The following is an 18221-nucleotide window of genomic DNA, read 5'->3' as shown; positions in this document are numbered from 1 at the left end:
GAATAAAAACTCGCTAAAATGAGGTTTGTTCATTGAAAGTATCTTCAATTTTATTTCTTCTCTTTATGCACAGAAACAAGATGAAATTTGTATTCTTTTGAATTATTCGTAGCAAACGGTGGTGCCAAACATGTTTGACACTCATACAAGCATCGTCCAGGGTGTTTGTTTGATTTGATCACATGTTTACGTAAATTTTCCTGAGAATAAAACAAATTAAACCAAATTGTTAGAATTGAACAAAAATGAAGGCTAGAATTTTGCTGAAACAAACGATAAAATCACATACCGGATTGTTGGAAACGTAATCGCAGTGTGGACAGGCAAATGGCTTATCTCCACTGTGAATACGTTCGTGTCGTTTCAAATGGCTCGAAACTTTTGTTTGGAAATCGCAATGGGGACATAATAATTGAATGGAGTCGGTTTGATGTTGAGACTTGATGTGTCTGGAATGAAAATTTGATTAGTTTTTTTGTGAACTTGTACTCTAGACAACAGGCAATTTGTGATTCAACCTGTTAAGCAATGCGTTAGTTTTCGTTTTATAACTGCAATTATCTACGGTGCAATGATAGTTCTTCTCGTCTGAATGAGTGTTCTGATGTACACGCAGTTCGGCTGCACTACGTCCGCTGAATAAGCAACCCTTTTCCGGGCATTCAAACACTTTAACGGACACCATTTCACGATGACAATGCATATGCTGCTCAAGTAAACTCCTGCGAAAAAAGGAAATACACACAGATTAGTCGTACGAAAATCATAAACGAAACCATTATCGCATCAAATCAGCGCACAAAAATGGATGACGAATTCGCCAAAAATCGAAAATGACATATCAACACGCTGAAGATGTTAAATGAAGCGGAAAAAAACTCCATCAAAGGATAAACCTTCTGTTATATGCGTATCAACAATGTTGATCCGCATGTTAAATGGAGAAAAATTTCCATTTTTTTGCTCTCCGTTCCAAAACACACAAATGTGTGTATATATATGCGTGTGTATATCAAAGCAGCCGGAAAAATGGACAAAAACAGCATAGATAAATAACATTTGGGTCGGTTGGTAACGTTCTATGTGTGCATTGGAACACGCTATTTCGACTAAACCTATTTTATGTGTATTATCTTATTCGAATGTGTACATTGTTATTGTTGTTATTCTGCGTACCACCACCGGGTGTAGAACAACGACTGCTGCAAATAGATGGTCAACGGCACAGTTTGATTTGATTTAAGCTTTTGATTTAGTTTTTTTTTTCGACTGAAAACAGAGGAAATCACCCATCAAAATTGAAGCTTCAGTCACTGTTATTAGTGAATTCGATCTAGTTTCGATTGAAGTTACCGATAAAAAAATCATAGAACATCCAAACAGATTGTCGCACACCCTGTACGTATACCTAGCAAATTTTGTTGAATCAAAAAGGCCAAATTGTATTGTGTTAGCATTTTTTATTTATGTTATAATATTCTTTTTGCCCGGTTTTTCGCCTCCACAGATTCACGACCTCCTCAAATTTATTGGACGACGAACGTATTGCGTTTTGTCTTTTCTTCAATTTACGAGATTTGTTCGTGCCGATTATATCGATTTGTTACCAGAAAAAGAGAAAAAAACTAATCCAACATTATTATCAAACTAGATCCAAACAAACTATATTTCGAACGATTGATGACGAAAATCTAATCAAAAGAACCGAACAAAGTTATTCCTTACAATTTTTTCTAGTCAGTAATTCGAATGAATCCTCATGAATCATGAATTTTTTAGCCATATGAAAGGTTGATGAATGAAATTTTTTCAATTCGAAGAGTGCAGCAATATTCTGTACTTGAACTTTGTTCCAAATTGCTTGCTTTGACCCATGTAAATCATGAATTCAGATGGCAAAAAAATGTGATCTACTCAGAGTTTGAATTCAGTTAGACTTGTTAATTTAAAAAAAGATAACACAAAGTACACATTGTCGTTCAGCACCAAATGCGAGGGCACAATATTTATGAAAAACGCTTTCTCCCAGCATTAAAAAAAATGGAAACAAGCACAAAAAAGGATCCAAAAATGTATGTTTAATTCGTGTGTCGAAAAGCATATTGAATGTTCGGTGTCGAAAAGTGCTAGGGGTATTTCTCACACAAACAATTTGAGCAAATGTGCGAAAATGTCTATTATTTCTTCTTTTTTATTGAAATTGTAAGAAAATGTACTGAAATGACGATATTGCTTGAATAAAAGTGTTCTGGAAGTAGGTTTTAGTGGATCTCAAGGATCGTTCAGAACTGCTCCCGATTCTGGAAGTGGATTTTGGTGGATCCTCAGGATGGACCAGATCCGATTTGACAATGCCCTGGCCCATCCTGAAGATCCACTTCCAGAACCGGGAGTAGTTCTGAACAATCCTTGAGATCCACCAAAACACACTTCCAGAACACAAGTTCAGTGTAAATGAACATTTATTTACACGAATTGATAAAAATTGATCGAATCAGACCGATCGAATGGAAGAAATTTTTCAAAATTTATAAGAATTCATTCATTCTTTTCGTGAGAAATGCCCCTAGGAAAAGTGGAAAGTGTTCGGTCTTGAAAGCGGGTAGAATCAAGAATGCCAACCGCTGGAAAATTCTTTTATAATTACATTTTGCTGACCAATAAACAAGTTGTAGGCATACTAACGACCGTGTGTTTCGCATCGTTACTTTTTATAGAACTGAAATTTCATGTACAACATACCAAACAAAGGGAAAATTGAGCATGTTGTTGTTACAATGATAGCGAAATTGTTTTGAAAAAAAAATGTCTGTTTCCAAAAATGTGAGTCTATTTGAGTTTATCAATTGTTATATAGACAATGGAGCTATGAAAATTTGAATTGGAAAGGAAAATCATGTGGTCATATCATGTCATTAAACAAAATTCATCATAGTTTTGATACGTTCCTAGGTTCAATATGTGTTCATCATCACATGGATTGGCTCCCGGGCATAATTCCACGGACAGACCTTAGACTGCCTATATAAATGTATTGTCCGTCCATGGAATTATGTCTAGGGGCCCATGGATTGACTACTACACCAGAAGAACCCAAAAGTTCGTTAATCTACAAATGATCGAATATATTGTATTCTCCCGCTTTCTCAGTATGTATCCTCACTATTTTCCATTTCTTTGCAAATAAAAACTTAATGATAGAAACATCTCTCGCTGTGGAAATAAAGTTTGAAACGATATTTTGTTATTCCGAGTTGTGTTCTTATCCACCATTTGCATTGGATCCCGTATTTTAATTTGGCCATTGTTGGCAGAGATAGACGATTTGGTCATTGTTGCAAGTTAAAGTTTTGTTTAAAACATCAAGAGATTCCTTGTACACATTCGAATGTTGTCTATACTTCAGAAAAATGCAATGCATAAAAACCGCGTCATCTCATAAGCATGAAGGCAGTGGAAAATTTTGATATTCGCTTGTATGCAAGGAATTTTCCATTTTGACGATTGTACGGGAATTCAAAGTTTTTCAAGTTGCCACTGTTTTCGTTGTCTTTTGCCACTTCTGTGTCGTTATTATCATTATTTCTCTTAATCCTCTTTCTTCCTCTCTCTTCCTCCCGTGACTTTTTTTGTTATGTTTGCTCTTCACGTTTGCGGGCTGCAGCTTTTTCTATTTGCGACATTATTTTTCATCCTCTGTATTTAACTCTTTCTGCTTGTGCTTTATGTTAGCACTGTCCATTCCACTCGTCGTTGTCCTCTTCGTGCCGCTGCCATTTTTCGGGTGTGATACCGAATACCTACCTACTTGAACCTGACGTATTCACCATTCAGATCATTTCATACACAATGAGATTCTTTTCAGTGCTCTCAGCCGCAGCTCATTCGGTCCTTTGGCGTTTGAGAGCCAAACTGTGAGTCTGAATATATCGCGAGCGTGTACAATGTATACATACTCTCCTCTCAATGGGTGTATGTGGCACGGGCACGTTTGCTTTTGTTCAGCAACATTCAGTTTTTCGACTTGGCGACTTGTATGAGATGTGACTCTCTCTCTCTCTCTCTCTGTCTCTGTGTTTCTGTGTCGCATGGAATGGGTGGTATGATTGTAAGTGCAACGAATAGACTATTTGGAGTTTGGACTAACGAAAATGCCATCGTAAGCGCGAAGAATTTCGACCACATAAATAAATGTATTGTGCGAATTGGATTTTTTGTTCCTGTTGGACCGTTGCTGGCTGCCTCTCTTTTCTCTCCTGCCATGTGTGTGTATGTGATTGTTGTTTGGCGTACTTAAAATTTTTACATAAATTCTTATTCTTTATTTATGGACGTTAAATGTGTACAGGAAGCCGCAACTGAATTTATATTTTATCTTGCTGATGCTACTACTGTTTTCCCTATTTATCAGCGTTTTTCCCTTTTGCACTCTCCCACTCTCTCATCCATGCTCCTCTTTTCGTCGTGTCCGTACGAGCTTTTTTTTGCATTTTTTCCATCTTCTTCTTCTTCTACATATATGGATTTTCATAATGAATAGCCCTCGTGCCGTTTTCACAATCAACCGATGTCACTGCGAACGAATCCACCACGGCAACTAATAAAATAACGCAGAAAATAAACATAACGACTACGCCACGGCACAACGGTGATGCTAAAGGAGAGTAAGAGCACTCTACTAGACAAAAACATTGTGTCCAAAATGAAAGGAATGGACGAAGGCAGTTTTACAAAATCATCGCAAGTTTATATTCCACCGGTTCAAATCTATCCGAATGAAAGGAGCAATTTTGACTGTGTAACAAAATAGAAGCAACTCAAACGGAGAAAACAAAAAGTGCATTGCAATGACAACAACAAAAAATTTCATTTATATACATATTAAACCGGTTAATCCAATAGGAAAGAACTTTACCGAGCGCAGCACCGAAAAAAGACAAAACGACAACAGCACACATCTACACAGACGCACACACACACACACACTAACGACCGAAAACAAAAGAGGCGAAGAAGAAGCGAGATTCGAGCATTTTGCAGGTATATTTCTTTTATTACTCTGCAATCATAATCCCGATCTACAGACAATCCATTACACTGGTCGCTTCAGTTTTTATTTATTGTTTTTGTTGCTATTTTCCATCCGTGTGATGGCATTGCACACTGGTGAAACTCTCCTCTTTTCAATGGATAATTTTTAAAATAGAAGAGAACAACAAAAAAGAATTACAATTGCAATACAGCGGTCCACAATGTATTTTAAAATGGAGCTTGGGAGAGAGAGAGAGAGAGAGAGACACGTAGAGCGAAGAGAGAAAGAGCGCGCACATAATAGCGAAATTGGATGCTGGAACACGGTGAAAAGGGTCAACGGAAAATTTTGAAATTTATTCAATTTGGCTGCAGCCATTGTGGAGAGAGAGCTGAGCAAAGCCCTTCACTCACACGTACGTACTTTTGTCTCCCAGTTTTAAGTTATAGCCTGGCTTTTATATTTCCGGCGTTTTCTTAGTGTTATTCAGGGCTTATTTCGTTTGTTTACATTTTGGTTATTTGGTTATTTTGCAACGTCCTAATTTATTACCGGTAGCGTGCAAGTACTATCTACACCGAAAATATATTTTGCATTCCAGTAATCGGCTAGCTCCTAGCTGACTGGTTGGATGGCAGGAAAATAATTTCGTTTCTCATTGCTGCACGTGCGGATTTTGAAGTAGTTCACGCGAAAACTTACCCAATGATCTATGCAGTGCATTCAAGTGGCCGAACGAATCTCCGCCACTCTCTCTCTCTCTCTCTCTCTCTCATAGGCGCATCCATTTTAAAATCATGCAAAGAATTGGACAATTCATGTTTCGGACAACGTGGATTTGTGAGTGTGTGTGTGTGTGTGTATGTATCGTTGAAGTATGCATTACACACATATGTAAATAGAATGGGAAGCGTGTATGTGTCAATGGTGCTACAAATTCGATTGAGCCCAATTAGAAAATTTGTTGCAAATCCGAAAATGCTCGGTTTCACATTGCATTGGGCCGATCAAATGGATTCGATCACATAAATATTGTTTATAAACTGAATGCAACCGAAATACAATATAATTATGTTTCACTTCATGTCGGTTTTTCGAAGTTGAAATTGCAGTGAGTTGATTGCATTACAACTGATACACGTCGGTGCAATCGGTAACCGATTCCATATCGAGGTGATACATATGTTGGTGATAATAATACTCGGCTGCATATGGGATACTCTCTCTCGCTCGCTCGCTCGCTCGCTCTGTCATTTGACATCGGAAATGGGGATCGTTTATTGGAATCAATTGAACACAATTTCAAGAGAGCGGATACATACACGAACACCTTTTTCGGTGCGCATGAGATTCGAAATATTGTTTAATGGCTATCGTTCAAGATGAATGCGAATTTATGGCTTGTATATTATTAGTAATGGTCACATGCATACACAGGTGATGCGACTTTTTCGTCGTCTTCGCCTTAGCCGTTTTTGCTGTATTTGGATGTTTTGAGATGTGTACTGATACGACAGCACCATCAATATTACCGAGGTTTATGCACATGCATTTCGAATCATTGTATTCAAAATCGTAAAATTATGGCAATCGGCATGAGCCGGAATAGGCAACAAAACTTAGGCAATATGGGGAATAACACATTTATTTTCAACATTTCACAATATTCCGATGGCATTGGCCAAATTTGCTGCTTTTGATTCGGTTCATTCAATTCGCCGCCAAATGGAGTATCGCAAGCATACAAACCACCAACATTGTCTTCAAATTGATGCTTTTGGAACGCAATGCAGTTTAATTCGGGCATGTGTTTGTGTAATTTGTTTAGAAGTCATTTGCGAATTTCACAAGTCAAATACCAATGTGCAATGTGAAAATTTTCTTGCTGCGTCTCTCAGTCACTCACTAACAATTTCATCCTCGGAAATTGCTGCGAGAGAGAGAGAGAGGGAGGAGAGAGAGAGTGAGAGAGAGATACCCAGTATAAAGTTTAATGGCTATCAGGCCTGAATAACTGCACTTCCTAATTGCGTAATTGGAGGCGCGCCACATTAATGTCTCTTTTCCTGCAAATAATGAAATTTACTCACGCAGCACATACCAATATTTTCAAATATTCTAAACCAAATGCGCATCGTCACATTTGTTAATGCCATATTTTTCGGTTCTATTATATTTTCAGCCGACTAATATGAATTCCAAGCTCTGTTTCTTTCTCTCTCGCTCTCTCTCTCTCTCTCTCTCTCTCTCTCTCTCTTCGCATACTATGTGCGCTGTACGCTGTGCTTTGAAGATTTACGAAGCAACTGTACGAAAAATGTGTGGTAGCATGTGTTTTCATCCCGAAAATTATATACTTAAATGAGCCAAAAGCCGAGTAAAGCATGCAATATTCCGAGTCTTACGGCATGTTACAGACGAAAATAGTCCTTAATAAAGCAGCAGCAGCAGCAACAACAACAATAACAACTACAGTGTTGCGTCTCTGTTTGGTTCGATATGTGAAATCTGCCCTGGTTTTGCATGCTAAATATAACGAATATGCTTATGGTTGTGCAAAATTTGCGCCTGATGCATTCAGTGCATTAACAGTAATACATAATTTGTGTGCTGTATGTATATGTGCAGTGCACATATTGCAGAAAAGGCAAAAATGGACTTTATATTAAGTTCTTTTGCATTTGATATGATGGTTGGAGAGCGAAAAAATTGCTTTTTGGCTTTTGAAAGCAATTTTCAAGCAATTTTCTTTAATTTTCTTTTGTGAACAATGCTCAGTGGCGTTGCGTCCGGTTTGCGCTTCTGTAGAGATGTCAAGTGAGTTTTTCGATCAATACATTTTCATGACATATCAATTTGGAAAAGCTTCAGCAACAATGACTTCTGCATAGCATATCGGTTTGTCTTCATTTCGATTGTTGGATAAATCTGGACGTCATCGCTTGCCATTCGTTCCTCATCATCTTTGAGCAAATTGAGAGCTTTGTGGCGTGAACATCGGGTTTTTGGTCGAGGTGGGTTAACAAATATCTTGATACACTCTACCACTATCATGTACGAGAGATGGCCCAAACACATGTTTTTACATGCACATTTCGGGGGCTAATATGCCGAGCTATTACCGACAAATTGCTACAAGCCATTTCGACTAACTGCGCTTTAATTTTGAATTATTGAGACGGTTATCGTTTCTCTGTGTGTATTATATTTTCGGGAAAATGTTTCACTCCACGTATGCATTACTCAGGCTAAATACTCAAAATACTCACACTCCATAGAATGCACATAAACACGTTACTTTATTTAAATTTTGGGATCTATATCCTATGTTTGTGTGTATGGGTATGTTTTTCGGTACTGGTGTATGTTAACTCTAACCAACGAGAGAAAGAGCATCAAGTGAACAACAATCATAAAATGTTCATTGTGATACACACTCTCATATAACGTCATAACATGAATGAAACGAAGCGGCTAACTCTCTTTTCCTGTCTCTCTAAACAAAGCGACACCAACACACAAATTGCCACGCATTCAGCATTGCGCGCCTTCCCAGTGTGTTGTTATTGTTTTTTTTCTGGTTCCTCTACTGCCTCTGTTTTCTTCTCACAGCAGCGGCAGCGGTGACGTGCGCGCTTTTGCCGTTCTGAAATATACGTTAAATGAAATACACTAAAATGAGCTATAAAAACATCTAAATAAAGGTTACAACCAGCATCAAACGAAGAAAGGAAAAAGAAGGGACCATCAGCCAGCCGAAAAATAAAACAAGTGCGAAAAGGCAACAAGGCAAAAATTTATATAAAGTCGAGTATTAAATGCATGAGCACACTGTATTTTTGGTACTTAATTCGACAAGTATTTTATGGGAATGTGCGTCGGCTGCAAGCGTATTTTATGCGTGCAGGTTAACGTTTGTGAACTTGTACAACTTCATAATTTTCTGCTGGTTTTTTTTCTCGTCGCTTTCGCCGCTTCCAATTCTTGCTCGTCCCCGTAACACACACAGTGCTCAGAACAAATTTAGAACTTTTTATTCGATTATATTTCTTCTTTCACAGCTCATTTTTCAACGTGCTCAAATTGAATGAATGAATGCATGCAGGAAATAAACAATACTTAAACTTTTGAAAACACATATTATGAAATGTTCCATTTAATGGAAAAGGGATGAAAGGAGGAGAGCAAAAAGACTTACTTCTTCCAAAATCTCTTTTCGCATATTGAGCATTCAAATAATTGTTCATTCTTCAGATGCTGGTGGTGGTGTGGCGACGATGAACTTTTCTGCTTCAGTCGATTCAATGCTGACGGCTGCTTCTTCGGATCGGTCTTCTTCTGCTTCAAATGAATACGTTGGATGTGCTCTTTAAGGTTAGCTTTACGCGTAAATTTCAAATCGCATTGATCGCATTGGAAAATCCGTTCGTTTGTATGCAATCGCAAGTGACAACGCAGTGAATTCTTTCCAAATGTTCGATTACAAATTGGACATGGAATTTTATTGTCGTTACAGATGTTCCATTTGTGTAGCATCTCGTGGAATATGCACTCGGCTTCAGTCGGTGTGCTACAATGTAAACCAAACAAAAGAGAAATAATATAAAATGCTACACTGACTTAGGGTATTTTATGTGCCTATTATATTACCGAAACTCGCACTGTTTGCATCCCCAAAGAATTTTATGCTCCACTTCGGTTGATGGGCCGGCTTCGTCCTTCAATTGAAGCTGACTTTGGGCCAAATCTAATTCAGTTGCGTGCTCAATGATTAGATAATTTTCTTGAACTAGGGACTCTGCTGCGGTTGCATCGACTGACGTCGACGGATCATTTTGTGATGTAACAATCAGATTGGTTACTCCATCATCTTGTGAGATATCCGAAATTATGGGCAACTCTAGAAGTGACATTGGATTCAAATCATCGCCTTCGTGACATACATCATTGCACGGTGGCTTGTCATCGGTTCTGCACACTTTGTCTCGAATATGACGGCTTAACTCTTGTGGTAGAATGAATTTCTGTGCGCAAAAATAGCACCTGCAATTGAACAAATCAAAATTATGCAATTATTGATATTATTTCGATGATAATTCGTATTTTAAAAAAAGTGAACAATTGTGACATACGAGTAACTGTGCTCTGGATGGACAAGCTTTAAATGTTCTTTGAGCAAAAGTAAATCATCTTGCATTTCGCCGCACACCACACATTTACGTTTCAAAGTTTTCTTTGCTTTTATGCGGGCCGCTTGAACTTTATGCTCAGCCGAAACGCGATGTCGCCTCGCTGCTTCCAATTCCGGAAAGGATTGACCACATGGGCCACACAAATAGGATTTTGTTGAATGAACGGAGGTTGCATGTCGTTGATATGCGACGATTGATGCGAAACATTCCTTACAAGTGGAGCAATAAAACTTTCCCTGGTATTGATCTGATGCTGTGCCGAGTGATGGCTTCGATCCCGTGCAGTTGGGTGCATGCTTACGCAGCTCGATGTTAAAGGAAAACTCTTCTTTGCATTCATCACATTGGATAAGACTCTTTTTGCGGCAAATTATCGGCACTGACCTATTAATGGCCATAGCCACTTCCTGATGATCCATGCCGACCAAATGGGCACGCATATCTTCGTTACTATCGCAAGTGAATTTGCAAAATGCACACCAAAATTGTCCACTGACAGCGGAAACCGTTTCAAAATGTTCATCCGAATCCCAGTGGCGCAGAAACATTTCTTGGGTGTTTGCATAAAATCGGCATGGTTGACATTGATACGGTGATTGAAGTACGATTCGATGAATATTATCCAATATCGTAGCATACGATTCCGTTGGATTTTTAAACATTCGTCGGTAATGATAATGTGAAATTAAATGTTTCCCATAGATGAATGTACGTAATCGCGTTTTGCACACGCCGCATTTAATGTAATTAAAGCGACGATTCCGCTTCTTAACTGCGTTAAACGGGTGCTCTTTGATGTATGCAATTTCGTCCTTTCTTTTTCGCTTTCGTTTCATTTGTGTGTCCAAATTGGCGGAGCATTTTTTGCCAACAATCTCTTCAATGTTCGGCAGTGGCAACGATGCCTGTTCCAGTTCATTTTCTGGTTGAGAGCGTTTCATGTGCAATTTTGACCTTAGGTGTCGTTCATAAACGATTCGCGACGAAAGCTTGCGATTACAAGTTCGACACAAAAATTGTTCGGTAAATGTTTCGGAATCGTGACGCTCTTTGTGTTTGTAATCGAGTTTAATGATTTTTGTGCCGGGCACCCATTTGCCTTTTGTATGGCTCGGTGGTGGTTGGAATTCGTCTGCATTTTCAGCGAGTTCTTCATTTGATCCGGTCGCGGCCGTTGCTGACGTCAATGGCAGTTGATTATTTTCTTCGGGAATATCCCAACGCTCATACCATCGTGATGCGGTGTGCATTGAACGATTTCTTTCCGAGGGTTTCCACTTGCCGCCAGTATGAGTGTGCGGGGGAACATCTTCAACATCTTCGACCAAATCCTCCTCGATTTCATCATCGTCATCATCGTAATTGTGCTCCGGCGAACCATGTGTGTAATCGTAATTGTATTGAGGTGAATCGTATACATGTTTCTTTGTTCCGCTAATGGCATTCACTGCTTTCATAAGTTTATCGGTGCCACTGGTCGAAGCACCACTGTTAATCCAATCATCTATATGCTCACTGTGCGATAAACCACCCGAGTCCGTTTGCTTTCGATGCAACATTTTATCGCTATCTTTTATTAACGAAGAACTTGCACCATCGGCGGAAACATTTGCCGTAACCGTTTGCGTTTTCGATTTTGAACTACTCTGCAAATTGAGCAGCGAGAAAAAAACATCAGCGCCCAAACCATAGTTATAATCATAACTTTCCGATAGCGATTTATTTGGATCTGTTTTGTAGTCGCTGGCAACTTTCTCCGATTGATGCATTGGCGATGGCAATATGCCGGCCGTCGACACAACAACATCGTCGTGTGAATCTTCGTGGTCGGGGTGAACGGATTCAATTTCATAATTAAAGCTAAATTGCTTATCGTGCTTAACAGATGGCGGTTCAGTGAATTCAAACGATCGATACGAATGATTAGTGTCGATTATTTCACGGTTCAACGATGCGGCGGATGAAACACTTTTGCTACATTGGCTCTTTCGATGACGTATATATTCCTCCAGACCGACTATTGTGTGACTGCACTTTATGCACAAGTGTGTATCTTCCTCCAGATCTTCGAGCATTTTGACTGCAAAAAAAAGAAGAAGAAAAGAATGGCAAAAAATCAATATGTATGGCCTTCAAGTCGCTTCAATTAGATTAATCAAGATTTGCTGAATGAAACAACGAAATACTAGTACACCGCTTCTCACAATTCAATTAAATCACACAAATGGTAATTCATCTGTAGACAAACTTTGCCACGTTAGTAAAAACAATACGTTAATTAATTCAACTGAAATCTCTTCCATCATCCAAAGTTCCGAGAAAAATTTTGTTGTTTTTTTCGCTTCTTCTCGCAAATAAAATAAATTCATCAATTGAGAAAACAAATCCCTCTTAATTAGAATGTCAACTGACCGAGGAACCGAAACGAGAAATTAAGTAAATGCTAATGACACATCTTCATTTTATCAATTTCACTCATCTGTTTGTGTCTGCGTCCCGTTTTTATGTAACGCATCGTAAACAGATTGCCGTGCGACGATAGCAGCAGTAAAGCAGAAAAAAAGTCTAACACAAAAAGTAAATACCTCTCAGCAGAGCATTCTGATGACTGATGGTGGAAACAAAAACAAAATGCAATTGAACGAAAGATAAAAGGTGAAGCGAATCATCGGGAGCATGAGAGAGTGTGTGAGAGAGAGAAGAGAAGCAATCCCAAACGAGTAATTACTTAGCAATGAAATATTCGGATTGGTTTGACCAATTGTGCCACATTAGCGCAGGCTTTGCTCTACGCTCGTTTCATTCCATTTCCTTTAATTTCTTGATTTCATCTCTTCTCTCATTACCAAGCCATACCTATCTCACTAGTCACATATGAACGAAGCATCGGTACGTATTATGTGGCTTATTTGAAAACGTGTACAAACAAAATTAGTAAGAAATAATTCATTGATTGATTATCGCCAAACAGAAGTGAAACGAAAAAAGAATTGGTTCGCAACCAAATCAGTGTTAAATGCTCATTACGGATTATTCATCCGTCTGATCGATCAATCATGCTTTCTCGCTTACCGTTCACAAATGTGAATTTTTTCAAAAGAAAACGTGTTTTCGGTGGTTCAGGTTCAAAGACAAATACTAACCCTCATTTAGCAAATTTGCTAATTTTCAAGCGTGAAGAAAAAACTAATATCCCTGACTTAAAATGTGGATTAGTTATGACACTAGCACATAGTGAAACTGCGCGTTTGCTGCATAACGAAACTAGTGTAGAGTTACCTAGAGCATCCCGGGAGTTCGGGACACACATAAATTTCAGTTTGTGTTTGTGCATATTTATAATTATGGATTTTATTGCCGTTAATAATTCTTCGGATAAGTATAAAATGTCATGCAGAGGAAAACAGGACAGCCGTTCGACACGAAACGATGCAGCAGTCAGTAGCTGTGCTGAGCGTTGCGCTGCTGCTGCTGCTGCAACCATAGTTCGGGGCAATTATTTTCTTTTTCAGTTGTGCAATGCACTTTATCATTGGCAAGTTTCACGTCGAATGAGATGTTGAACTTCGTCTTTCGATTTTCCTTTAGCCATAATTTTACTCCTGTTCGTTCGTTTGCTCGCTCGCTCACTCGCACGTTTATTCGTTGGTTCGGTTGGTCGATGCTCTCTTGGTGCACAATTCACCATTTTCACGAGCGCAAAATTGTCGATGCGAAAATATAAATTTTGGTTGAAATCAGTACCAAATGCTTGCGTACGATCCTTTGATAAATATATTTTCCGAACGCTGTGAGCGTTATGACGAACTCAGAACATATATTATATGATTTTCATGGTTTTTTTCTCTCTCTATTTCCCTTCTTCTCCCGTTTCCTTCTCATCTCATCCTCTGAGCGATTCAATAAATAGTGGAAATTTTGAGGCAAAAACCCACCATGTTCCAACACAAGTTTTAACTAGCATTGCGCAATTCCATCAGAACATTTCAAGGCACCACCGTTCGTAGCGATAGTAAAAATACTTTTGGGCAGAGCGGGAGTGTGAGAGCGAAAGGGAGAGAGGGAGAGAGATGGCACAAAAAAGGAGCACAAAACACATTTATTTGCATATATGTGAAAATGTACGACACATTTCATACATAAGACACGTAGAAATTGCTTAATAGAAGAGCAAAATCCTGTAGTTTGATGAATGGCCAAAAGTTTTGTTTAATTGTTGGGTTAAAATTGTAGTCGGGATTTCGTTTTTCGCTTCTCACATATCTCACAATTCATGGCCCGGTGGCTGTATATTAGGCGATATGTGTTTGTGCATATATGAGCGTGTGTGAGTGCTTGTGTGTATTCGTATGTGCCGTGATGCCAGTGGAAGTGGAAACTTTGGATTTAACAACAATTCATATGCAGCTGAAGCTCATGTGTGTGCTCTCGTCAGGAAAATTAAAATGGTCGAGGCTTTGGTTCGCTTGTCATAAATAGTATTTTGCAGTAGAGTTAAAAGTTAGTGCCACTGGATAACTGTTGTGAGGCCAATGAATATGTGCAATGTGGATTTGTGTGCGTGTGTATATGTGTTCTCATGTGTTTTTTAATATATTGCTTGATGTGAACCGACGAAAAAGCCATAAAAAAAACTAAGAAAAGCGATTGTGCAATGACGAGGAATGGGTCTGTCTCTCTGTGTGTTTCATGAAAGGTTATTATAAATACGCCATAATACGTGTGACACTCGCACACATGAACAAGTCCATTGTCTCTACGTCAACGGTACAAAACTTAACCAATGCACAAAACTAGCCACTCACTTTGCGCTCACACTCATTTGATAAATCATCTTGATTTCAACCGTACAGCGGTCCAAAGCCTCGAAAAACGGATGATTATAAAACTCGTGCGGAGACACCAAACGACACATACACACTCACACACAAGCAGTTTTGCTGCTTTGGAAATGGAACCAGAGCAGGGACAAAATAGACACGCCAGAGGAAAAAAAAGGAGAACAAGAATTATATTATATTATGATTTATGTCAGTGCAAACTTAAATACTATTTTTGGTTTACTTTGGGAAAATTGTCTACTCATACATCATATAGTATACATAAGCCAACTGAGCAAAAGCCACTCACACTCGCACACACACACACACTCACTGCACTCATTTACCGCTGCGAATATGTGAGAGCGCCAACATTTCATTCTGTGAACCTGAACGAGATAAGCGGGCACACTGGCAAAGAGATAGACAAGAAAAGGTTTTTCGGGCATTCAAAATGCCAGCAGTCTCTTAACTAACAAAATACACATGAGATATTTGCGCGATATGAAGTTCGTCTTTCGATAAAATGATACCACCACTCAAATTTCACATGCTAGGATAGAGCTTCCTTCACGCGCGCAACGAACAACTTTACTTCAACTGCCCACAACTCTATTGTTTCTTGAAATTCACAATGAAGATTTTTCACTGAAGAACCGAACAACGAATCCCCTCACATCACCGCCAATTCTTGCATAATCTATATACATGTATGTATCTACATCACATGTGACAAAATTTTCATGCAATCTTATTTCATTGTATGACATTTGTGGTTTCAGCATATATTGCTTTTCACAATTTATTGTTGCCATTAATTTTGTTTGTTTTATTGATTCAAATTAATGGCAGAAGTTAAATTTGCACATATTTACATTGTTTCATTGATCGCTCGCATTCGTTCCAAGGATATTTTTCAAAAATCGTGTGTTTTTCTGAGAAATTGGGAATTTCGTTTGGGATACCTTGAGCTCTTTGGAAAATTTGTACCATTTTGAAAACAGAATCCCGTGTGGAAAATTTCTGACTGACTAGTCATTCGATTAATTTGGGACATTTTGACTGACTAAAAGTGATTGTCTCGTACAAAATAAGCAACTGCAGTTAACTTTAATCACAAATCAATCTTAGTCAAAATGTCCCAAATTAGTCGACTGACTGAAAGAATAACTAAACGTGATTATCTCCATACAAAACGCATGATTTCAATCAACTTAGCCAGTTTTAGTTGTGTATCACTACATACAGTTACATACAACTCAGTGACTGTTAGTCATTTTATTTGCACACGGGAAGCCTAATATTGTGAAATATCCGTTTTATGGAATAGATGCCCGTTATCTTCCACTCCCTCTTCTTTATGCACATTATTCAACAGAAATAATCTTTTGTCACATAGTATCATAACTATGATTAAAATGAATTTGGTGGTTGATGCAACTGTTCAATCCATCCCCAATCGATAAATTTCAACTAAGTTCTGACACCCTCTCTTTGAATCGAGAATAAAAGGAGGTGGATACATTTACGGTGTGTAAATCACCAATCTATCAGATGGGAAAAACAGGGTTCTGAAGGCTTTCCATAATACTGTTTCGAAGGAAAAAAACAGACATGACGAAATTCACCGCTCTGCCGTCAACATTCTCGTTCCATCATTAACATGAAAACAAGAAATGAACGGTTGAACGGAGCAGCGACAATAATCAAATGTCTCCCAGTTCCACATTGCAATCGTGATGCTTCAGTCACACATTGGCATGGTAACAATTTCTCTCGAAAGGCAGGCGTTCGTCGTAAATAAGTGTGAATTATTTTATGTCAATATTTGACGCACAATTTATACGTATAACGGGATTTCGTGGATGACTGTTCCTATTTGGTCGTTCCTTCCAAACTCCGTAATCGAACGTGCCTCGGTATTGCTTTTGCATTCATCACTCACCTCTCCATCTCCAAACAGAAATGCTTACTCGCATTCTCCCTCTGCCACTCCTCTCTCCCCCCACACACACGCACACACCAAACAGCACACTCACAAACAAGTTGCACGCATTAAATATAAAATACATTTATTTAAAATAATAAACATTAGCTGAATGGAAAGAGCAAGAAAATGAGACTCACAACTCGGAATTAAGGGAGGCAAATTTATGCTTATGTATTGAAATTAAACCGAAATATGTATGTGCAAAGCGTTCCGTATTTAATGGCGTTTTTCATTCGCACGAGTCTTTTTATTTATCTTTTTCTGCCCATTTTGCTGACGCATTCGAGAGTGAGCGGGAGATGTGTTATTCAATACCTGTGAGATCCCAACCAAAAGATATGGTCTATTGAATGATATACGATCAATGTGTAGCGTTGTGAAAATATTTTTATTCGTCGTCGTCGTCGTCGTCGTCGTCGTCATCAGTGTAGTCGGTGTTTGCTTTTGTGTTCGTCGCCGTGTGTGTCTCTCTCTCTAATTCCATCAAACCGAACCGAAGCGTGTGTGTGCGGGGGGTATGGCTAGAGAGACATGATACTCCGAATTTCTCTTTACCTGCTAATCAAAAGTAATGAGATTCGTAGCATATTTCGGTAATAGAATCGCATGTCAGTGTCTCATCTCGGCCTCTCCCATTCAGCCGGAACATTGAACGCGCCATCGACCCTTCGAAACCAATCTGACTACGTGCACAGCACACACACATACACACACAGAGTGCGAATATGCCAATGCCTCACTTTTCACTCATCTTCAAAAACGGTACGCATTATTTCTGCTTAGTTTTTCCTCGTTCTGCTTTTTTCGGCTGCTGATGCTGCTTCTGCCTGAATTCGGTACAAAACACAAAGTTAGAGATGGTGTCTATTTTGACGTTCTCCCCTTCCCATTTCTTTTTTTCGCCGTGAGTTATTGTTATTTGTATTTATTCTATAACAATATTAGCTCGGTGTGCATGTTCTTTTTTCCTCTCTGGCTGCTTCTGATCCCATCATATACATCATTCGAATATCTCCCCATTTTATCAAATGGCTGATGGAAAAATGCGAAACAAGCCAAATGAAAAGCGAAACGTCTCAAGACGAAAAGATGCGTGTGTGTGTGTGTCAGTGAGTGAACGAATGAACGTCGAATAGAAAAACGACAAACATCAAAGTTGGTGCATTGTCAAGAGGCATTGCCTCACA

The 18221-nt window shown here is 38.8% G+C and overlaps 1 protein-coding gene across 1 annotated transcript in view; it reads right to left on the bottom strand.

The window, feature by feature from the left end:
* Window positions 1-19: 19 nt before the first annotated feature.
* The window catches only part of LOC129567998 (zinc finger protein 729), a 46999-nt gene continuing 28797 nt past the window's right edge, over window positions 20-18221 (bottom strand). Inside the window, exons 2-7 of the mRNA XM_055445471.1 lie at window positions 10165-12304; window positions 9683-10075; window positions 9231-9602; window positions 519-722; window positions 290-449; window positions 20-200 (exon numbers count right to left, since the gene is read on the bottom strand). Of these exons, the coding sequence (XP_055301446.1) occupies window positions 51-200; window positions 290-449; window positions 519-722; window positions 9231-9602; window positions 9683-10075; window positions 10165-12299 (3414 nt within the window). The 5' untranslated portion in view covers window positions 12300-12304 and the 3' untranslated portion in view covers window positions 20-50. The remainder of the gene's footprint in view (window positions 201-289; window positions 450-518; window positions 723-9230; window positions 9603-9682; window positions 10076-10164; window positions 12305-18221) is intronic.

This window comes from Sitodiplosis mosellana, unplaced genomic scaffold, assembly GCF_009176505.1.
Source record: "Sitodiplosis mosellana isolate CC-2019 unplaced genomic scaffold, AAFC_SMos_1.0 Smas_scaffold_14, whole genome shotgun sequence".
In the NCBI taxonomy this organism is placed as follows: Eukaryota; Metazoa; Arthropoda; class Insecta; order Diptera; family Cecidomyiidae; genus Sitodiplosis; species Sitodiplosis mosellana.
This window is presented reverse-complemented; position numbering and strand designations above follow the sequence as displayed.